This window comes from Panulirus ornatus, chromosome 58 (assembly GCF_036320965.1).
Source record: "Panulirus ornatus isolate Po-2019 chromosome 58, ASM3632096v1, whole genome shotgun sequence".
NCBI classification, from domain to species: domain Eukaryota; kingdom Metazoa; phylum Arthropoda; class Malacostraca; order Decapoda; family Palinuridae; genus Panulirus; species Panulirus ornatus.
In genome coordinates, this window is record NC_092281.1 from 13,105,940 (window position 1) to 13,131,173 (window position 25,234).

The 25,234-nt window shown below is 38.2% G+C and overlaps 1 protein-coding gene across 1 annotated transcript; it reads right to left on the bottom strand.

The window, feature by feature from the left end:
- Positions 1-2,809: 2,809 nt before the first annotated feature.
- Positions 2,810-24,943, bottom strand: LOC139766537 (E3 ubiquitin-protein ligase RNF10). The gene is made up of 14 exons (XM_071695318.1): positions 24,553-24,943; positions 22,711-22,853; positions 21,018-21,226; positions 19,326-19,479; positions 15,075-15,196; positions 13,553-13,748; positions 10,778-11,323; positions 9,813-9,968; positions 9,534-9,671; positions 7,894-8,069; positions 7,452-7,587; positions 6,198-6,342; positions 4,711-4,914; positions 2,810-3,775 (listed from the first exon to the last, which is right to left on the bottom strand). The coding sequence occupies exons 1-14, from the start codon at positions 24,638-24,640 to the stop codon at positions 3,684-3,686; spliced, it is 2,505 nt and encodes an 834-aa protein (XP_071551419.1). The 5' UTR covers positions 24,641-24,943; the 3' UTR covers positions 2,810-3,683.
- Between the last annotated feature and the right edge of the window lie 291 nt (positions 24,944-25,234).

Consider the following 25,234-nt stretch of genomic DNA (forward strand, 5'->3'; position numbering starts at 1 on the left):
TGAGTTTCAATGAACCGTATTTCTTACCATGTTTTTAAGGGCCTTGAGTTTTCCTATACAAGTAAGATTAAAAGTTCTTTTAATAACCATGAATAACTCAGAAATTGCCAAGTTCTCTTAGATACTGTGTGTTCTGACAATCTTATTTAAGCTTTTCACATCGAGTTCATATTTGCATCCCCTTCCCCTTATAAGATCATAATTTGCTCACCTTGAAAGTTCATCTTTCACTCCCTTGAAAATTCATTACTCCCCTTCCCCTTGATAGCTTACATTTCATCCACCTCTGAAAGTTCATATTTGCCTACTTAAAAGTCTATAATTCCCTCCCCTTTAAAGTTCATATTCCATCACACCGCAATAATGAAAGTTTAAATTTTGACCTCCCTCCCCCTTTAGAGTTCATAATTCGCCCCCTCCTTGAAAGCTCATAATTGCCCCCTTACAATTTCATAATACAACCACCCTTAAAGGTATAAAATTCTCACCTTAAAAGTCCACAATTTGCTCGCTCTTGAAAATTCATAATTAGCCCCCTTTAAAAGCTTAAAAAATGCTCCTTTACAAGTTCATAATTAGCCCCCCTTTACATCGAGTTCATATTTGCATCCCCTTCCCCTTATAAGATCATAATTTGCTCACCTTGAAAGTTCATCTTTCACTCCCTTGAAAATTCATTACTCCCCTTCCCCTTGATAGCTTACATTTCATCCACCTCTGAAAGTTCATATTTGCCTACTTAAAAGTCTATAATTCCCTCCCCTTTAAAGTTCATATTCCATCACACCGCAATAATGAAAGTTTAAATTTTGACCTCCCTCCCCCTTTAGAGTTCATAATTCGCCCCCTCCTTGAAAGCTCATAATTGCCCCCTTACAATTTCATAATACAACCACCCTTAAAGGTATAAAATTCTCACCTTAATAGTCCACAATTTGCTCGCTCTTGAAAATTCATAATTAGCCCCCTTTAAAAGCTTAAAAAATGCTCCTTTACAAGTTCATAATTAGCCCCCCTTTAAAAGTCTATAATTGCCCTGACAATTCATAAGGGGTGGAAAAAAACAGCAATAGAAAGTCAAAAACAATCTCTTGTCCACGGTTATCTAAACAATATGATGTCCTTTTCAGTCTACCAAAAGTCCAAGTGTGGTGTGCAGCTAGTGACTTTAACTGCACAAGCTGGGTAACCAAAATTTCCTTTGATGAATATTTGATTTTTGCTGTGTTAAATGGTGTGAAACAGAGTACACAGAATTCATCCATGGGTGAAGCATAAACAGCTTTTTGCTAAAGCTCAAGTACCTGAATATTCTTTCACATGAGTCTTCTATCATCATCATTCATCCCCACAAGCAACTTGTTCCAATCAGAGCTCATTCAGACAAATAAAAGCTATACCTACCATTTTGAACATTAAAAAAAAATCCATGAACATGTGCATATCTATGTGGTATGTCAACTGCTGCATTACTGTAACTATTCATCATTTAATGTTCAACCAAGTGCTTACTGTATAAAACATACTCTTCACACTGTAAACATCCCTGTATACTCACATGTATCTCAGCCATGTCCTTATCTGAAGTGTAGAAATATCCAGCTCAACTTAGCACTTGTATATTTAATCAACTAGTAACTATCATGTCTTCTCAATCATGTAATATCTGTAATACCTCAACTGTGTATTTTCAGCTGAATGGCTGCATCAATCCATAAAATGTTCTTTACCTATTTATTCAATCAATATTCTTGCAACAGTCTTCCAAATGAGTATTTCATAATCAATAAAGTACTTACTTGAACATTCTTGCACATGAGTACTTCATATCACTCAATTTGCGCAGTCATAAGATATATCTTGTCTCTCCACTGTTTTGTCTGCCTATGTATCTCACACTCATACCTTCAAGAACTCCCTCAAGGGGGGTCCACATCATTTCACTAAATACTGTAGAACCTTAATGGTTCACTCACCAACTTGTCCACCCTTGCTCAGTCTCATCTCTCATACCTTCTGACACTTTCATATACTTGTTTCCAATCTTAAGTTTGATAAAATTCCTCTTCTGATCTAACTGACTGCACTACTTACAACTTTGAAATATATAGAAATGTTTCTAGCAACACTGGCAAATGACTATGCAACAAACATGTTATGAAGTTGTTACTAACAAAAGCAGCCCAAAAATGGACATGGAATGAGTCATGGAGGTCAAGAATCCTGGCAGTAGAAACGAGTTATTTGAGAAGAGCATGTGGTGTGACTAAAAGGAATGAAAAAAGAAATGAGGTGGTGTATGAGAAATGTGGTATGGCAAGAATGCAAAGGAAATGAATTGTGGAGTGGTAGAGTTGGTGAAACATACAACTTTGTGGTGATCTGGGCCTGTGGAGAAAATGCAAGTTGGGGAGTTTACAAGGACATCGTATGATAGAACAATTAAAGGTGTTGGTGTGAGAGGAAGACTCGTGACATGGGGGAAAAAGTAAAATAGTACAGATGGGTGTGAAATGACAGGAATGCATGACAGTGTATGCAACGGAGGTAAGTATGGACAAGGATAAGTGAAGAATCCTTTGCCATGGCCAACTTACTGTTGGGAATTCCCAGAAGGAATCTTTTTTTCAATCTCAAATGAGGTGTTCTTAATGAATATCTGTGATACTTCAAGGTAAAACCATCTAGCACTGATTAACAGAATCCAATAGTGAATTACAGAAAAGAATGTCTCATGGGATAATTGAGGATCACCTTAACATCAAGGTCATACAGTACTTAAATAAATTTTGAGGAATTAATGCACATAGGAATTTTATATTTTATTATGTGACTATGAAAGCAATAGCTGAAACTTTAAGAAACATTCTACATAAATGATACCAATTCACATCAGCCATCAGAACAAATTCTGTGTATAATCACAAATAAAAAGAGAGCAAACTGTGTTATGAAAACACTTTACTGGAAGTAAAATAATAAAATGATGGATTTACTAAAGTAGTAACTGCATTTCCCTTCATCATATTTTCCCACAATGAGAAAAAGGGGGGATTAAAATTTAATACTAGCTATTAGTATTTAACCTAAAATTGTCTACAAAATTCTGTAGTTATTAGACTACAAGAATTCAAGAAAGCTGATCTAAACACAGTTCCGTATCATGAAAATAAGTACAACAATCTTCACCCAAAATAATTTCAGTAAACAGGTGTAAATGTGAATTAATCATATTCCAAAAAACATGAAAACAGTATATCAATCATTAACATAATAGCAATGGTAAATTCTAGTGCTTGGTATAGGTATTAAAAAGAACCAGTGCCTAAAGAGAAAAATGGAAATACAGTATCAAGAAAAATTATGAAGTAATGGCAATAATGTGAAAGAAAATATAACTAAATGTCACTTCCCCAAATACATAAGTAGTTTACTTATATTTTCCCAAAATCTACAAAAGAAATAATGAATACATAAACTCTTCGCCAAGATATCAACTAAAATACTCATCATGGATGTATCTCACAGCCATGTGCAAAATGGGAAAGTAATAAGAAAAAATCAACATATCATAGCAGTGACTGTGTTAATCCAAGAAAAATAAACCAATACAAGTGAACATGTGGACCACTCCACATACACCATGGACTTCACATAGCAGTGGTATATTCTGCATGAGAATACTAGTTCAGTCCCCCAGAGGAAAACAAGACAACTCTCTTCTTCTTTTTCCTTCCTTTTCTGCCAGTTTCAGTGGTTTCTGATTCTTGCTTACCTGTTTAGGGATAAATTTTGGCCAATGAATAAAAACATCATAAGTAACAGTGGGAAGTTCCTAGCACAAATTACACATACACTAAATACCTTAGCTATTTATTTAGTCTCCAATGAAACTTCTTCAAGCACTCTTGCATTGTCCACCCCAAACACCCTTCTCATTTCATCAAAGTACCAAATTACATGAACAAACATCTTACCAATATACAATCTCCCAAAACTTGGCAAAGTGCCTAAAACAGATAAGGCTGGAGTTAATGAACTGATGAATCAATGCAAGGATCATGAAAATGCAAGAGGGATTCATGGATCTGAGAACGTAGTCATTGGGTATGAAAAAAAAAAAATAAATTTAGTGAATGGGATTCACAAGGTACATAATTAGAAGATAGAGGCTGAATTCATTAAAAAGCAAATCAGTCTAATGGATCTTTTCTAGTTTGAGGAGAGTACTTAAACACATACAGAATCCATTAACAATAGTAAGACAGGCTGGTGCCAAAGGAGAAATTTCAGCTTATTTTATCATACAGCCTTTTCAGAAAAATTTATGAGGACTATGTCAGAACCCTGTATATACATACAAATAAATCTATTTCTGATTCTGGTATTTTTAGTTATTAGGTTCCTGTACTGACTATTTATCTTAAGTTTTAATTCTGGTATTTTCAGTTATGCCAAAAATTTTCTTGGAACTAAATGCCTTTCCCACCTTGGCAAGGTACTGTCAGAAACAAATGAGCAATGGTCAATTACACGTATCCAGTCTCAAGCTCTCATTATGCATAATATATCATATTAAGGTACTTAGCTGTAACTCATAATTTTTCCTTTAATTATATCAATGAAAGACACCCTACCAGGGAACATTATCTCTTTCAAGGAATTTTGTATTGCATAGTAACTGAATAAAACTACTGAGATATTTCTTACCTTTACCTGCAGATTTCTTTGCTGCTGTATCTAAAGCCTTAGCTACAGCATCACTAAAAGCATACTTAAACTCTGGTACAGATCCTGCTTCTTCCTCTTCATCACTGCACTGTCCGTCATTTGCATGCTGGCTGGATGGCCCACTAAGGTGAGACACTGTCTTTATCTCCCATGTGCTGCTGCTAACATCCAATGGACCACCACCTGTGAAGTTTGGTGTCTAACTTAGTATCATAAGCATGAAGGGCCTTGGGATATGCTGAAAGTGCTTGCACTGTTGTAGTGATGGATGATGTTCCAGATAATTAAGTGGGAGAGTGTGACTAGTATGTCTAGGGAGTGTGGTGTACTGAAAGGAGGGATAGAGTTTAAAACATAGTTAGGAGGTCAGCTGTTTGTGTTTGCCAGATTTTGTCAGTATCCTATTTGGGTGAGATATGTGAGTGGAGAATACATAAACTGCAAGTCAAACGTAAACTTTTTATTTCTACTTGGAGCTTGGTGGGTAAGTGTAGAGTGGTTTAGGATGGAGGGGTCTAGTGTTGTTTCATAGAACTGAGTCCTAAGCATGTTGAGGTGGGGTTGTATTGGGAGGATCTTTATTTCATTGTAAAGGTGCTGAGTTTTTGTGGTTGACAGGCATAAAGTGATTCTTCAGAGCACACTATTTTGCATAATTTGCTGCTCTATTGTATTTGCTTTAGTGAGCAGAAGACCAGAAAGGTGAAGTACAGTTTAAAAATGAGGCAGGTGAACTGTTTGTTGAAGATGTTCAGGGATTGTTTTTCTTGTCCAAAATCTGCTGCCATTTAGTGTTCTGAGGGCATTTAGTTCGAGTTGCAGTGAAACCTTTTCTCCTGACTTGATATGAAATTCTCTGACCCATGGGAACCATGTGTCTAAGTCATTTTGTGTAAGTCAAGTATAAACCCTTTCCAAACTTCCTCAAAGTGAGTGCTGTTCCTCTTACAATTCACCCATTTACACTGTTTCCAACAAACAGTAATGACCCAACTTTCCTTCTCAATCCATTTCTAATCTTCTTCCATTCCCTATTCATCTTGTTGGCATCTCTTTCAAAACTGTCCATAAAGACAAAATGTCCACAAGAATGTAACAAACTGTCTCACCTTAAACTCTAACCCCATAACACTCTCAAATTCATTGACCAACCTTGGCACATGCCCTAATCTCATGGCAAATACAATCAATCATGTTACCCTCAGCAACTTCCACCAATACACTGGCAAAATGTCATTAAATTCCACAGCCCATTACAATCAGCCACATCATCTGTACCTTATCTTCTTTGTAAAAGCCAACTGCAACCTTACCACAAAAAGCTTCATTATATTAAATCTATTATAAAAATCAAGACTTTAACATATGTAACTTTGTGCTTTTTTTGGGTCTTAAATAACACTAAAGTATCTCGGGCAAATCTATTATAGGACAAAGTGATCTCCATTTAAGTAATCAAATCTTACCCCCAGTCTTACTGCCAATCCTCTTTGGTAAGGAATGTTCAGCAGGTCTTGATGCTCTCCCTCCAAGAGTAGGCCAAACCACACTTTTTATATTTACTGGTTCACTGCCAGACTGGCTAACACGGGTCTGACCTTCCCGGATCATCTGAATGAAGAAAAGGGAGGGGGCAAATGTACATAAAACAAATACAATTCACAGGAAAGAAAATTTGTATTAGGTTTCACTTTAAGAACATCAAGTAACAGGCTGAACAAATAAATAAGTCTTCCTGTTTTAACCCCTTAACAGCTCCAGCAAGATATTTACTCATGCTGATGATGCCTCTGAGATGGATACATAACTATCAAGTTTTGTGCTACTATTAAGTGGCCATGCTCTGTGCCTGAGTGGTGGCTGAGATTTCAAAGCACAATAATTTCTCCCCACAGTCAGTCATCCTCCAGCTATGCTAATGACAGTACATTCTCGTGAGCTTTCAGGGATGGGAACTGAATGGTTTTTAGCTTGATTAAGAAGACCATGCAGATGATCCCAACTTATTTGATGATGATCTATATTGAGATCACGAGGAAAGTGATTATATGGAGACTTGCTCTTCCAGCACCAAAAGTTGACCAACATAAGGCAATTAGTAATATTCTAGCTAAGGTGCAGGCAGTGCTGCCAGCACCCACCTGACCTTGACAACAATGTGTCTGACTGATGCAAGTGGAAATTTTACAAATTTTTTGTTTTGCAATTACGAAAATAATGATCAATTAATATCAATTATCATAAAAAATCATCTATCATATAAGATAAAACATAATTGGTGGTAAATTTTTTTACAACTGGCAAACTTAACAATAAAGCATGCACAGTGGCAATTCTCTCAATGCAGGTCTTATTCCTGCACTTTTTAACTTATGGTACTAAATCATTTACAAAACTTTTAACTCTATCTTAAGCCAAAACCAATTCAGTCTCATTTCTCCCGGATTTACAAACCACTGTTACACCTGCAACTGCCAAAGGAATCTAATGCAAAAGCCACCACTCCACCAAACTTCACATCATTAAATTCTTTATATCATTTTCAGTCCTTTGTTACATGTACCATTTTGGGGAGCAATGCCAAATATTTTAAACCACTGCACTGGTCAATGTTACCCCTCAAACCACTTCTGATATCTTGTAATTTTCATATTCTGATCTCTGTAAAATAGTATAAAACAGGTAAACTTAAAAATTTTCACGACTCAAGATATGCCTACCTTTGCAAAAGAAATTCCAGTGTTGTTGTCATCTACAGGTGAACTATTTAATACTTCACCATCAAGGAGAGTAGCAGGTTCTCCACCATGCACTTCAAAACTTGCATTTGCACCTTCATTCACCTCATTACTTGCCCTGCATGAGATCATGCATAGTAAATCTGAATTCTGTACATTATGAAAATATGCTGTAATTTCATCAGAGTCTGAAAATATTACTTTTAATATAAATCATAAAACAATATCACACTACAAGTAACTTAAAGAACACTAAGTTCCATAAAAAGTGACCAAAACAAAGAATGAATATGCCAGTATGGCAGAGACCATTAATTTTGCCAATTTCATATGGTACTCAAATCTCTGGACCTTTCCATGATAAACAATTCCAAATACAATTTCACAATAAATATTCAAAATAGAGAAACAATGTAATAAGTACCTTGGTGGTAAGTCTTCACCAAAAGATGGAAACTGCTTCAAAGACTCTATCTTTAGGTTGGTAGCTCCCCTGCTGCGCCCCATCAGACGGTCCTCCTCTGCCCGTACACGCTTCTCTATCCTTCGTTCTTCTCGCGCACGTTTGTTGCGTTTCCGCTGCCTTGCTTCTATTTGATCCTATAATTCATGATGTCATATTTCACACAATTTGTTGCATCTACTCAAAACTAAAAATAAAATTCTCCAAATAATGTACTGAAAAGCTTGTCGATGGTTTGAATATTTAGGTTGCAACACTTGAAGGTGATGACATTACACAAAATACAGAAACTCCTGAAAATAGAGGGATGGGAGGGGACGAAGGAGCCAAACTCACTCACTTCCACCACCCTCTTTCCACCCATATGATTATCTCTTTTCTTAAAAACCTCAACAAACCTTTGTCCTTACTCCAACAAGAAATATTAAGACATCCGACCAGCTACCCCTCACAGAAAATCCACATCCAAGAGTACCCCTTTGCATGCCTATCAACTAGTACATAATCCAGTAATTCCTACTAACCACTTCTAATGCCATCTCTTCTTATCATGGTTGAAGACAATACCGCATGGACCTAGAATATATAACTGTGCCAAAGGTGCTGCTGAAAAAAATGGCATTGCACATCAAGCAAGAAAATGTGGTGATCAAGCTAGGTAGTCGAGAGTAAAGCTGTTCGTCAGCATACAAGTGGTGAGGAGAACCCATTAGCCCAGCCACTATGGGAAAATCTCATTGTAGGAAGGTGGGCGCAAACATAGGCTTGGTAATGCACTCTTACATCTGTCCCTATTTTTAAGCCAGGCATTCCCAATTACCAATCGTTTTTCAGCACACAACTCTACAAGCTGTTCCCTTTCAATCACATTACGCCCTTAACTGTCACATTAACCACACTCGAAATCAAATCAGCCATCACTAATACCCAGTCCCTTGATTCAGAATTACTCATTCAGCTCCTCCCAAAGTACCTGCCTCTTTTCTCACTCCTTTTGCTACCAGGTACTTAAAGCATTAATAATCACCCACCTCTCATAATCTACTTTCATTTCAACCCACATCAGTCTGGAGCTCACTTCCTTACACTCTTTCACATAACATTTCCTTCAACAGAAGTGCTATCACATCCTTAACTCATGCTATTACATAACCTGCGACTTTACCCTAAAGACATTTCCAAACCATTCTTCCCCTTTCATCCTGAGCTTTGTTTCAATTAGATTCAGTACATCTACGTTCCTCTTCTCAAACATAATACCTACCTCTTTCCTCATCTTGGTTCATCCATGCCCATTCAGATTGGGACCCTAGTTTGAACCTTATTTAAGGAGGGTAAGCACTCTATCTCGACTCCTTCTTTTGTTCCAACTTATACAGAAACTGAAATACAAGAGAGAGCTTCTAGCCTTATGCTCAAACCCCATTTAGTTGCCTTCTATGTCATGCAAGGAAATCTAACAAAAAATTAATTTCCACTTTTAATATGTTTCAACTGTCGCACCTCCTATTCTTCTTGATAGTACCTACCCCTTGCTACAACTACATTCCCAAACATTTTTAAACCAAAAAACATTAACTGCAATCATGGTATTATACTACCTGGAACATTGCTAATGTGAGTTTGGACACAGCAGGATGGCGCAGACATACTTCCACAACATCAAAACTACAAGTGACCGGCAAGTGTCGTAAATATCGTAGACGTGTGCGCAGTTCCTCAGTCATGGAGACAGTTTCCTAAATTGAAAAATATTAAAGATAATAAACAAGTTATTAATAAAATAGTGCTCAAAATATACATAATGAACTGCTTACACATACTCTGATAAATTCCATCCAAGGACAAAGAAATAACAAATAATTCAAGTTCCTTCTTACCTTTTCCACAACCTTGGCTTTAATTACAGCTGGACAGTTTTCAAGGGCACCATATTCCTGCACAAGCATCTGTACATTAATGGCATGCATGTAAACATGTGCCCCATTTCTAGCCTGATAGAAGTAAAAACTTGATTTTGGAATATTGCGTTGAGCCTGAAAATGGAGAATAAATATTATAAAAAATAAGTGACAGATTCCATACACACTACAATATCTCAATAAAGATAAAAGGAAACCTATAATCATCAGTTTTGTTTGAACAGCATCACCTGAATGAATGGGCAAAGAGTTTACATGGTGGACACGAGTACAAATCAAATTGGCATCTACAAAGATTAATACATTACAGCAGTGTTTCTTTTATATATGATTTTCGGATAACTCCTTCTAATAATGCTTAAACCTTTCTATACACACTCTTTATATTACCACATAGCTCTCTTAACCCTTTCATTACTTACTGTATCAACCACCTCACACCACATATTGTCCTCAAACATTTCATTTCCAACACATCTACCCTCCTCCGTACAACCCTCTCTACAGCCCATGCCTAGTAACCATATAATATAGTGGGAACTACTACTTAAAACATATCCAATCATCCATATGTATAACAATAACATAATAGCAAAACTATCCCAATTAAGCCTTGCTTAGTCACTGCACCACTTGCATCAGTACTACTTATCTTTTCATTTCAGCACATTCTACATCTTTCCTGCAGTCTAAAAATTCAACTTTTTTCAGCTGCAATGATATCAGGATATCAGAATTAAGCAAAAAATGTGTTTATCGAAGGGCAGTTAATATCAACTCCAGTGGAATAATTTGTGGAAACATTAATAGTTTGCAGTTTCAACAGGTAAAACTTGACCTTTGGAAGATGCCAACATAAACATTAAGTTAAGGAATATTGGCAATATTCATCTAGAGGATATTTACAAACTGTCATAACTCACCTGACTTCCAGAAGTGTGATTCACTGGCTGTAGCTGTGAGATGTCTAAATCTTCCACAGTAATGACAGGCTTGTCACAATGGGTACTTTGACAACTACCTAATTTCTGAGGCTCACTTGGAAATGGTACATCTTCATCAGTAGTAACTTGTTTGTCAGCATTAGCTTCTTCATTACTGCCTAATGGTGGAAGTTCAGTGGGGTATGATGCATCTTCTACAGTCTTGCTTGACTTTTCACTGCCTACTTTTCCACAAGGAAATGATGTATCTCCCGAGGCTGGGGAAAATGGGCTAATTGGCTCTTCCATGGATGACAGACTGTCACCTGAAGATGGTTCTTCTGGGCTGGAAAGTGATAGGGCTCCTACTCCTTCCTTGATTTTACTGTGTGGTTCCTCAAGAGAGGAGTCTGAACTTAAAGAATCTTGGCGGGTTCGAAGAAGTGACAGGGCCTCAACGATGAAGCAAGCCTCTGGTTGATCACCCTCTTCTGTAAGTTGAGCCTCCAAATCCCTTTGCTCTCTCATGAGTATTTTGCCACAAACCTGTATAATAAGCAATTTATAACCACCTTTACAAAAATGAAATAGTGCCAGTGGGAGACAAATAAAAGGGCTCACTCACTGATATACAATCTCTTGCTGTCATTGTAAAATACACCAAATCCACACACCCTATACAAAACCAAGCCCACAACCTTTCTGTGGTTTCCCCCAGCTGCTTTATATTCCCTGCTTCAGTCCAGTGAAAGCATGTCAGACACTGAATAACACACAATTCCAATTCACTCAATCCCATGCACATCTTTCACACTCCTGCTTGTCCAGGCCCCAAACACTCAAAATCTTTTTCACTCCATCCCTCCTTCTCCAAATTAGTCCTCCCCTTCTTGTCCCCTATGTTTCTGAGAGCACACCCTCTGCAGCTATCTCACCAATACTCTTTTTAATAACACCTTTCTATCCTACCCTATAATCAACTACTTCATCAAAACCTCCTCACACCACATAATGTCCTCAAATAGTTAATTTCCAAAGCATTCAACCTCTTCTGTGCATTCCCATCAACACAACACTTTTGGGACTATTATACCTTCAAGCATCGAACTTATGCACTCCCAAATAGTGGCCTACATTTCCACACATTCTTCAGTGCTCCGAGAGCTTTCATCCCCTTTCTTACCACATGACTCACCTCTGCTTTCATGGTTTCTTTCACTGCCATGTCCACACTATGATACCTAAAAAACATTTCACTTCACCCAAGTTTCCTCCTTTCAAATTCACTTCCCAAATAACCAGTCTCTTTGCACTCCTAAACCTATTAACCTTACTTTTATCATACTCACTTTTAACTTTCTCCTTTCACATACTCTCCCAAACTCAAGACACCGAATTCTGTGGTCTGTCATTAGAATCTGCCACCAGTGTTGTGTCAAAAAAAGTTTTAATATCACGGCAAATATGTCTGCGCTTCGATAACATATGAACAAAATAATGTATACTACAAAACTCAGAAAACCTTTTCTCTCTGGAGCCATGTTCTTCAAGGAAGAGGTTGTTACCAAGTGGCAGCCCTCATGCAAACTGAGAGCTATGCATGGCCCAATGACAGTGTTATCAAGTGGCAGGCATTCAAACATTTCTATGCTTGGCCCCAGTGACTTGGTGTTACCAAGTGGCAGTCCTCATGTAAGCTGTGATCTATACTTGTCCCCAGACACCTGGTGTTATCAATACAGTCCTTATGTAAAGAGAGATTGTTGCCAGGCCCCAGTGACAGGGTGTTACTAAGTGGCAGTCCACATGCAAACTGTGATCTATGCTTGGCCCCAGACAATGGGTGTTACCTAGTGGCAACAATGCTAATCAAAAGCAACCCTTAGCCCCATGGGGTAGTAAATGATTGCTAATAGAAGTTAAACTGGACTTTAGAAAAGCAAGTTCTAAGCTTTGTCTAGAACAAAAACAGACCATCACTGTTGGCTCAAGCATCAGGCTGAGATGGTTGAATCACAACATCATACATTATTTATTTTACCTAACAAGAGGTACACGTACAAGTAGTTCAAGCAAGTCTCACCTGCATGTTAAATAAGCTAAGTCTTCAAAACCTAACTTAAAAGCCATAACAACAGATTAGACACTTACACCTTGTGTAAGAAAGAAATTCTTTGTTAAAAATCACACATCTGTTCCTGTAAGACACTTCTAATACCTACAGGCTTGCTAAGACCTCTGTTGCAGTTAAAGACACAAATCCAATGTTCTCAACACTCTCACACTCAGGGATGAATGCACATTGTTATCACCCAATGCAATAATTACTAGTAGTGCTGTGTGGCTTGACTGGGCACTTTGCATAATCAGAATAACAAAAATCGTATTAAAATCCAAACATACTCTAATTCTGCATTTACAAAGTAAAAAGTATGGGAAAAATAAAAGCACTCATGGTAAGGATAGGATGGCGATATCCTCATTAACTGTGTAGCATTCCCAACAACCAAAGATAATGCCTACCTTAACAAAAGATACAACTGTGATTTCTCAGTCAATCCTGCTCAGAATATCAAGCACAACTATATAGAAAGAAGTTAAAGGGCAAGTCTCCCCAACCTATATGCTCTCAAGAGAAATCTGGGAGTAAGACTGGCTAAATATGTAAAAGATACAAGCTGCATAATGTTACCTCAATAATCATACAAAATGATTAATGATGAAATCCAAGAGCGACAAACAAAACCTGTACCAAGAATATTTCTGAAAACATACCTCTTCCTTGGATGCTACTAAGAGTTTAGCATAAGGTGTGGCTGCAGTTGGATGACTTATCCGTGGGGTTTCACACGCAACCTCTTGGTTGAATGAAGCTGCAGGCATAGGCAGAAGAGAATCACGTTCCCGACGCATCAGTTGTAACTCTATTTCTTCACCAATGGCAAAGTCCTTGTGGCAGATCGCAATCACACTGGGAAAATTAAAGGAATGTTTAGAAACATACCTAGGCATTAAAAATACACCTGGATGCTGAATCCTTGGAAACAAACCTTGACCTTAGAACACACTGCATGGTCAATGCTTAGAAATACGTCTGAATCCTGAGTGCTTTAGAAACATAACTGGATATTGGGTGCTTACATACATGCCTGGATAATGAAAGATTAGAAATACAACTTGATAGAGAATGCTTTGAAACACACTTGGATATTGAATGCTTACAATCATACCATGATACTGAATGCTTAGAAACATATAGGGATACTGAACGCTTGGAAAGAAACCTGAATATTTAATTTCAATAACTATTAAAGTACATGTACGTGGGTATTGGTAGGCAGTCAACAACCTGGGAGGTATGTTACAAGCACTACCTGCCTTGGTACTGAGAGGGTTTGTGACAGCTGTGTAGAGGCAAGCACTTCAGTAGTTGTCAAGATGCACTCATCTGACCTAGATAGCTGTCTTTTCTTTCTGCCTCACCCATATAAGGAGTACTGGCATTTTGTCCACAAACATACAGTCTTTCCTCATCGAACCTAACACTTAACAACACTTAATTCAAACAGCTCATTCTTCATAACTCCAGACTTTCCTGTGGTGAGTACTATGTGCAAGTCCTGCCTTTTTATCAAAATGGTAAGAGCAATAGATAAAAGTAGTAGGTAGGTATTTTTAGGTAGGAGCACTAGGTAGTAGTTGTAGGTAGGAATATTTGGCAGGACCATTAGGTAGCAGAAGTCACTAAGAACATTAGTGAGGAGCCAATGCAAATACTTCATTAAAGTTGCCCTCTGCCAATGGCCTCTTATGGGTGAGGCACTAATGGCTAAGTTACGGAGACTACTACCATGGCAACCCCTCTGTGAGAGTTCCAAGAGGGAACAAGCTACAGACATACAGATAGATAGAAAATGTTTTTAACTCAAAAGCCTCTCAACTAGTCAACAAGTAGATACAATAATATTAAATCTTCAAGACTAGCTTGACATATCTAAAGCAAATCAGACAAAAATGTGTGACAGCCCAACCTAGAAGCCAAAATCACTATTCGATATACTTCTAAGAGAAACAAGAAACATGCCTAGATTCCAAAAAAAATTATAGAATAAAAACACTATCTTTAGTAAATTCCCTTGCAAAATGATAAATCATATCAATAAAAGATCAATTATTAATCACCCATTCCTGTAAAGGAAATATATAGATCTGGAATTACACAAGACAAATATAACTAAAAACACTTCCCTATATAGGCTATGTTATCCTACATTTATTTCATCTTATGAAGTCTCACCTTTTAAGATCTTCCTTAACCACTGGTTCATAACAAATAGGGCACGTTCTCCATTTCTTGTCAGAGAGTGCCAGGTAATGCAGGATACATGGGAAACAGTAGATGTGCCCACAACGTGTCACCTAAAATACCAAAATCAAAGTCAACCTTTTTGTATGAATGCTTGAAAAGTGAAAAATACTAAAGTGGAAGACAAATATGCTGGGGTGCTTTGGTACATATGTTACTCACTGTATTCAAACTCATACCCATACAGGGTGGCAGAGCTTAATCTTCCCCTCTTGTGATGTGGGAAACAGCATCTCTAATATTCCTGTTCAGTGAATGGCTCCCTTCTCTGCATACATTCTCCAAAATCCACAGTATCCCAGAACATATATCTCAAACTAATACATTATTTTCATCTTTCCACCTTATGCACTGCAGCTTTACTTTTCTCAATAAACACTTATTTACTACTGGTTTCCACCCCATGCATGAATTAGTTAATTAAGCAAGTTTACTTCTATTCAAACCTTAAACATCAATAGGTGTATGAAACTGCCCAACTTACGATCACCAGGAGTCGACAATTCAATGGCTAATTTCTGCTTGGATGCTTCACATGGGCACTAATCTTCATGAGAATATTTTGAAATGTCCATCTATATTCTCATTTCTGTGTGGCAACTAAATGTTGACTGATTCAATAGACTTATTAAAGCACTATGACCTAATGGTTATTAAGCACGTTTTAGCATCAAAAAGACATCTAAAAACTTAAAACATTTACAAAAAAGTATATATTTTGGCCTGCAAAGTACATTTTTGTTTCCTATAAAAAACAAACATCAGCATATTTACATCAACACTATTGTCTAAAATTTCTACAATACTTTCATTCCTTCCGAAGTTATCAAGCAATTCATGGTTAATCTGAGACCGATATTTCTAGTACTCCATTAGTACATGTCTGGGTAGTACTGCCCTTGCAGGTGTCACATATTACAGCAGGGCTCCTCTCCATTAAGAGACCATGGGTAAACACAGTATGTCTAATCCCTGGATGTTTCATATGCCCTTGTTCAGTCCACTGGCAGCACGTTGACCCCAGTATACCAAATTGCTCCCATTCACTCAATTTCATGCAAACCTTTCACCCTCCAGCACATTCAAGCCCAAATGCTCAAAATCTTTTTCGCTCCATCCTTCCATCTCCAATTAAGTCAACTCGTCCTCCTTGTTCCCTCCACTTCAGACAGGTGTAGACTCTTTGTCAACCTTTCCTCACTCATTCTCTCCAAATATATAAACTATCTAAGCATACCCTCTTCTGCTCTCTCAACCACACACCTTTTATCATTACACATCTCTCTTACCCTTTCATTACTTACTCGATCAAACCACCTCACAACACATACTATCCACAAACATTTCACTTCCAGTACATCCACCCACCTCCACAGAACCCTATCCACAGCCCAGGCCTTCCAACCATATAAAATTGTTGGAGGTACTATTCCTTCAAACATACCCTCCAGTTTTTCACTTTTCGAAAAGAAGGAGCAGAGAAGGGGGCCAAGTGAGGGTTTTCCCTCTTAGGCTCAGTACTCTGTTCTTAAAGCTACCTCACTAATGCAGGCAATAGTGAATATGTATGGAAAAAAATTATTATATTATGCTTAATTGCCATTTCCCACATCAGCGAGGTAGCGCCAGGACAGATAAAGAATGGCCCATCCACTCATATACGCATTTATATATATACATAAAAACCCATACATGCACATATACATATCAACATAAACATACAGACATATACATATATACACATGTACATATTCATTCATTCCTGTCGCTACCCTACCACAGGAAATAGCATCCCCCCACCATTCAGCAAGGTAGCACCAGGAAAAGACAAAAAACAAAAGGCCACATTCGTTCTCACTCAGTTTCTAGCATCCCTCCACCATTCAGCAAGGTAGCACCAGGAAAAGACAAAAAACAAAAGGCCACATTCGTTCTCACTCAGTTTCTACCTGTCATGTGTAATGCACCGAAACACAGCTCCCTATCCACATCCATGCCCCTCAGACCTTTCCATGGTTTACCCCAAACACTTCACATGCCCTAGTCCGGTCCATTGACAGAACATCGACCCCAGTGTACCACATCACTTCAGTTCACTCTATTCCTCGCATACCCTTCACCCTTCTGTATGTTCAAGCCCTGATCGCTCAAAATCTTTTTCACTTCATCCTTCCACCTCCAATTTGGTGTCCTGCTTCTCCTTGTTCCCTCCACCTCTGACACATATATCCTTTTTGTCAACCTTTCCACACTCATTCTCTCCATATGTTCAAACTATTTAATCACACTTAATCGTTGTTTGCTGCATCAGCGAGGTAGTGCCAGAAAACAGGCAAAGAATGGCCCATACACTCATATAAGCATATATATATAAATAAACGCCCATATACATACATATACACATATACATAATTCATGTTTACCTTCAACTATTCCTGTTACCATCCCACCCCACATGAAACAGCATCGCTACCCCACCGCTTAAGCGAGGTACATATATATATATATATTTTTTATATTTTTGTATTATACTTTGTCGCTGTCTCCCGCGTTTGTGAGGTGGCGCAAGGAAACAGACGAAAGAAATGGCCCAACCCCCCCCCATACACATGTATATACATACGTCCACACACGCAAATATACATACCTACACAGCTTTCCATGGTTTACCCCAGACGCTTCACATGCCCTGATTCAATCCACTGACAGCACGTCAACCCCGGTATACCACATGGCTCCAATTCACTCTATTCCTTGCCCTCCTTTCACCCTCCTGCATGTTCAGGCCCCGATCACACAAAATCTTTTTCACTCCATCTTTCCACCTCCAATTTGGTCTCCCTCTTCTCCTCGTTCCCTCCACCTCCGACACATATATCCTCTTGGTCAATCTTTCCTCACTCATTCTCTCCATGTGCCCAAACCACTTCAAAACACCCTCTTCTGCTCTCTCAACCATGCTCTTTTTATTTCCACACATCTCTCTTACCCTTACGTTACTCACTCGATCAAACCACCTCACACCACACATTGTCCTCAAACATCTCATTTCCAGCACATCCATCCTCCTGCGCACAACTCTATCCATAGCCCACGCCTCGCAACCATACAACATTGTTGGAACCACTATTCCTTCAAACATACCCATTTTTGCTTTCGGAGATAATGTTCTCGACTTCCACACATTCTTCAAGGCCCCCAGAATTTTCGCCCCCTCCCCCACCCTATGATCCACTTCCGCTTCCATGGTTCCATCTGCTGCCAGATCCACTCCCAGATATCTAAAACACTTCACTTCCTCCAGTTTCCTAGCGCTGCCTCGGTAACACTGGAGACAGCGACAAAGCAAAATGAATATATAAAATATAAATGTATATATCCCTTGTATTAACTTTCTAAAATGGGATATATATATTTATATTTTATATATTCATTTTGCTTTGTCGCTGTCTCCAGTGTTACCGAGGCAGCGCAAGGAAACAGAAGAAAGAATGGCCCAACCCACCCACATACACATGTATATACATACACATCCACACAAGCAAATATACATACCTATACATCTCCAACATATACATATATATACACACACAGACATATACATATATACACATGTACATAATTCATACTGTGCTTTTATTCATTCCCATCGCCACCCTGCCACACATGAAATAACAACTCCCTCCCCCCGCATGTGCGCGAGGTAGTGCTAGGAAAAGAACAAATATTATTGGTGCAGCAGTAGGCTGGGCCACAAAACACTTTTTTTCAAGGATTATTAGGTCAAGTGAGGTCACAAGCTGTCACCTGCCGCCCAGTAAAGGCATCATCATTAAGGTGACCTTTATGGGCTCCTTCAGCTTTTACATGTGTCTTTCATATCATAATGGGAAAAAGAAAACATGAACTTTTTTATACACATCATGACCAGATTTTTGTAAGTCACATAGCATATAAGGGTTAGACATTTATTTCTTATTTCTTTTAATCATGTGATAACCGAACAAGGCTGACTTCTATCAAACATTTGGCACGAGAAATGTGGAGATGGTCGATATTCTAAACACTTGGGAAAGCTTCTGAATATCATACCCTACTCTGCTAAATGGAATATGGCAACCATGGATATAGATACCAAAAAATCGCAGGTCACACTAATAACAAAAATCTTACAATAATAACCTTGGCTGCTGTGGGAGAGTGGAGGCAGATTGGGCAAGATGGTGCTTCAGAGACATGGAGTCTCACCTCTTCCACAAACTTCCAGTCAACAAGCAGGTCTTGGTTGGCAGCATATATGGAATAATCTTCCCGATCATCTACCACAAACTGACAACTGCCAAGGAATAATGTATGTAAGAGATTCAACATTTAAGGGAAAATAACCATGAGCTGTGGGCTAAATTCATGGGAGGAAAAAAAAAGGAAGTGGATCAAAAGTGGAGCAAAAAAGGCTATGAATTAACACATATATCCAAAAAGTTGTAACATTAGGCACAAATATTAGGTATACACATTTGGTAGAGGTAGTTGGTAGGAACATAAGTGGAAGCCCTTGAAACCACTGAGCTTGAGTTGCCGTCTGCCAGTGGCCTGTCAAGGGTAAGACATTAAAGGATAAGAAGCAGCATTGGAGTTCAACAATTAAGGAAACTCATTTGCCGTGGCCACCCCCTTAACGGAGTTCCCAAAGGGAAGTGGCATCAGAGATATAAATACATAGATAGATACACAGAGTTACAAAGTAAATTTGAATAATAGAGACAAACTGTCTACTGGCAAATATCAAATTTGCTTTCAAGTATATTGATAAGGAAATATTCAATATGCTGTCCATATAAAAAAAAAAAAGCCAAAACTTGAATATGCTTCTCAAGTTTAGTCATCACAGCTACTAAAGAGGCACAAAGAGTTAATAGAGAAAGTCTAGGTGGGGGAAAAAGATGGCACCCAATCAAGGGAGCTGAGTTATACAGTAAGGAGAGAGGCTTTAAATTTGCCCTCCTTGGAAAATAGTAGAGGGGTGACCTGATCACAACCTCTAAGATCAAAGCAAAGAATAAGAAGAGCTTTTCAAGATGTACTAGTAGAACAAGTAAAGGAAATAACATAAATTATGTACGAAACCTGTTCAAAAAGATGTAAAGAAGGGCTTTTAAAGTGAGTAATGGATGAATGGAATAAGATGACTGAGGACATGGCTAATGCAAACAGCTTATTTAAGAAAGAAAAAGGGCATGGCTAATGCAGACAACTCGCATAAATGAAAGAAGTTGTAAGATAGTCAAGAATGTTAAAGAGATGGGGGCCTATCAAGCATAAAACTTCCTACACATGTACTAGACAATTACAAGAGGTAATCACAAAGGGCTAATAGATAATGTCCTTTATAGGACAGCAAAGATGTTATGAGAATTATGAGTGCTGAGTTTTGGGGAAAGGTTATAGGCTTATAAGTTGCCCTCATTGGAGGAGAGACGAGTGAGGGTGATCCAACTGCAAACTTTAAAGTTCTTGAATCAGGGTGATGGCATGCACAGTGAACAGTCCTTTGACAAAGGTAGGATACAGCAGGAAGACAGTACAGCATGACATTAAGTAAGAAACTTTCAGAAAATACGTAAAGCAGTACTTATAGAATATAGGTGATGGGTGAACAGAATAAGTTGTAAGAGGACTTGGTTAATGTAGACAGCATACATAAATTTAAGGACTAGGTTAATGTAGATAGCATATATAAAATCAAGTTGTGTTATATCAGGGAATGTTCAGATGTAGCCCCAAGAGTGTAAAACTCCCTTACTTTATAACACAAATAAATAAATACAAAATTACAGTACATCCATCATACTTCTGCAGTGATTAATAACTCACTTAGCCTGAAGATAGTGTTCCTTGCTGTACTTTGGTGTGTGTGAGGAGTAGCGTCTCACTCTAGCTCCACCTCCTTGATAGCCCCCACCACGAGTACTCTGAGCCCTGTGACTTGGGCCCCACCAGTTCATTAGGTGTGTAATGTTCTGCTTCTTGCCTCCTGTGCAAAATAGTGACCCAGACTCTGGAGTAGGTGTCCCAACATCTACCTGGTATGGTGAGGAAGGGTAAAGGTAAATCTTTAACAGCTCTAAGAATATATTGATTATCACATCAAACTGGGTTGTAAGAATTCATCTTACAAAAAAGTACATCTGTGTATCTAACCACAGTAACAATGTTACTAGATCATCTTTAGGAAAACAATGAAAGTTCATGAAAAAGCTGATGCAGTCTTGAGGAATCATAATCTCAAGGTTCACGTTATAACTGCATTTCTGAAAATTTAGCGAGTGACAAAATACCTTCACACTTTATCATAAAATCAATCAGTATAATATAAGGAAGATAAAGAGTACCTTACAAGAAACAGATAGAAGCCATATGTAACTTTAAATAATGTGATGTTCAATGAATCACTGCTAAATGTATCATGAATAAACCATAAAATTTGCTCTGTAAAACTTCCTGTACCCTGAACATAAACTTCATTCGTGCTTCTCCGAACTGAACGGGTATCCAGCCCAATCTTGATCTTAAGTTCTTTTTGAAACTTTCAGCTGAATGACTGCTTGAATTTAATAAAACATTCTTTATTAATCTAATCTACTGACAATAACTTAAAATAATTACATGAAATGATAAATGCTGAATAGGAGTCAGGGTAAAAACAATTTCTTTTGGCCTAATATGCCAGATCCCTTGATTAAATGGCCAAAGAACAGGATTGGCTGAACCTTGGATGGGAAGTAAAGGTAGTTTTGGTGGATGAGGGGATATATGGTTACATTACCAAAACAATAACCAAGGTTATACATCTGACAGAAATAAGCATAATCACAAGAGACAACAATCTACTAAAAAAAAAAGCCAAAATAGCATGTTTACAAATTACTCCAGTCAGCATTACTATAAACCAATTCAGATGGGGCTGCTGGACGAGGAGGTGACATTTAAATACATACATTTAAATGGGAATAAATAAAGGCAGACAGTATGAATTATGTACATGTGTATATATGTATATGTCTGTGTGTGTATATATATATATGTACATTGAGATGTATAGGTATGTATATTTGCGTGTGTGGACGTGTATGTATATACATGTGTATGTGGGTGGGTTGGGCCATTTCTTTCGTCTGTTTCTTTGCACTACCTCGCTAACGCAGGAGACAGCGACAAAGCAAAATAAATAAATAATAATTTAAAGGACAGTGGTCTGATGAACCTACTGGGGTAAATACTGTGTAGTAACAGCCCCAAGGATTAGAGGTGAAAGACAGAACCCTGTTAAAAAAGTCATCATGTCATTCAGTAGTATGGGTAGCATAATCTGCTTTAACTCATTAACAAGAGAGAACGTGAGACAAATTCGCTCACCACCTATATGGGAGGAGTTCAACCATTCACTCATATACAGTGAAATCTAAGCTGAAGATCTTAAGCCTGTAGGTGACATGTCACATGCTTCAAAGATTGCATAAAATAAAATCACTGTGCTCAGAACTAAACTAAGGTGAATTCCTCTCACCTTGCCACCCATCTTCTCCCTGGGACGGACATACCGCTGGCCCGTCCTCCCACCGCGCCCGGCCATCGGCTTCCTCCCTGGGTCGGGACGGTCGAATTCCCGCTTCCGACCATGTTGGGGCACTGACTTCTTTCCTCCATATTCTGTAAAACATTATATCATCAAGTAATAACTTTTGTATAAAAACTTACCATACTCAATAAAACATGATTAGATGTTACACCAAAAGCCATAACTCTTAAAGGAAGGAGTAAAGAATGTCAGTGTTCTTCCAGTATCAGCATGTATCATCAAAACTCATACTGCGAGATAATAAGTGTCTAATGCTTCTTTGTTCTTAGTTCCCATTACTGCAAATAGGATAAAGTCTAAATCTAATCCTTAAAACCGAATAACCTAACATTTTTCACCCACAAAATATGGACAATTTTAAGTCCTCAGATTTATCATTTCTAATAGATTGAAAGAGATACAAGCAAATATAAAGGATATGTACAAACAAGGGTGCTAACTTATACAGCTGTGGTTTAGCCCTAAAGATTATGCACAGATCCCCCAATGGCAAAAGTATACAGGAGGCAGACTGACTGGAGATGTCTCATCAGGCAATTCTGTAATGACAAACTGATATTCATGAAGATATTACAGAATCTGTACCAAAAATTGTTCTTAAAACAACTGGAAAAAAAAAAGGGGAAAACTACTGCCTTGTGTGATGACTCCTGTTGTCACCAAGCTCATGGAGTCCTGAGAGCTCCATATCATTGTCACTACTTGTCATTACTTCACTAGATAGTTGGTTTTCCCATAGGAGAGCAACTTCATACTGCCACATTATTCCTATTTTCCGTTAAAACTTCCCCATACTGGCAACTTCCTGTTGAATAATACTAATTCATTTTACAACTTCTCTCTGAAAACTTGCAATCAGATCCGAACATCTACAGCAGTCTTTACGCCCTTATTGCACTCTCAATAACTTCATCTTACACAGGAACAACAGGTTTGCCTGTATGATAAGATATACAGCAGGTTTGCCAAAACACTGAATACAACTATGAAAGATATGTTCTACCATTCATTCTTTTATAAACTGACACACATCTAAACAGCATATACAAGTATGATTACCAAAAGATGCCATTTACAATAACATTAATCTAATCTCGTCTGACTTAGAACACGGGTCATCCAGCTCTCTCGCAGAGCCCATCTGCTGCTTCCTACATACCCAATATCTGAATGTGCTTTCAACATCAGTAAGATATAAGAATATTAATGAAAACCCAGACTCTTAAACCACATTTTACTATGTAAAGATTTTCATAAAAGAAAAACTCATAAATCTATAAGACAGGCATCATTTTTTCTGATAAATTATCAGTACCTTATACTCACAAAGTTTGTCACTGACTGGCCTGACTCCTTAGCTTCCCAGGTGCCTTACATTCACAACAATTGTCATGATTTGGTCTGACCCTACAATTTCCCTCCATGTCAAAACCCGGCCAACTTTAAGGATTACATGTTTTACACATAAAAAGGAGGTAAAGGTTAAAAACAACTCTCTACATCCACTGTGCAGAGTACAAGGAATCCACCAGAACCCACTTCCCTTAAAATGTATCAACTAATGAAGACATCATCCATACACCACACTCATCACCTTATACATATCCCTAAGACTGGAATTGCTAGTTACGTGTAACTATTGCCATAACTACATATAAACATAAACCCATAGCGAGCGGATAACCACCTGTCAGACGTGTAAATCACTTGTAGACGTGTAAATGATAAGAATGTCCATGAGACCAACAATGGCTGTCAGATAGTGCTAACCTTTAACTGCAGGTTCTGAGCCGTTCTTAGCAGGCAGCTGCGGCAGTCTGACTACGGCCTTCTTGTCCATGACTGGCGGTGTGTCCATACACCGAAGGGCAGTAGCTGTAGCAGCTCAGGTAGGAGGTGCAGTGCGGGACGAGGACGACTCCCCAGGTACCGAGAACAACAGCACTAGACATCTTGGAAGGTTTAGCAAGCCATTATGTCACACAAAACAGTAAGTTGCTCTGTATCCTGGTCGAACACAGGCTCTAGGGGGTGAGGGAGGAGAACACGGATTCAAAGAAAGGTAAGGAAGTCTTGGGAGTGAGGAAACTCCCAAGAAATAAGGCGCTACCGGGCCTATGTGCACTTTCGTCGCAAGATGGCGACGAGACGAGCAGCTCTCGACCCAAACGTTCATTGTCCAGCTAAAAAACACAACTCGCACCTTTGTTATAGGTCTAATGGCTTGTCTTATTGGTGGATAATTCTGCATATTATATAGGTTAATTGTAATTAATATAGATAGAGCCAAAAGAGTCATAAGCAGCCGCAAAGTTATTTCTAACCACATTTGTAACGAAATCAAATTCTGGCTTCTCGAACTGCTACAAACCCGGAGACTTTGCATAAATAACAAAGGATTTCATGAATAGATATTTAGATATAGATATAGATATTTAGATATAGATATTTA

Coding starts and splice junctions, on each gene's coding strand:
- LOC139766537 (XM_071695318.1), bottom strand. CDS start 24,640: ATGGACACACCGCCAGTCATGGACAAGAAGGCCGTAGTCAGACTGCCG. Junction 9,969..10,777: donor ATCACACTTCTGGAAGTCAG/GTGAGTTATGAC, acceptor CTCCATTTTCAG/GCTCAACGCAATATTCCAAA. Junction 8,070..9,533: donor TCACATTAGCAATGTTCCAG/GTAGTATAATAC, acceptor CATGAATTATAG/GATCAAATAGAAGCAAGGCA.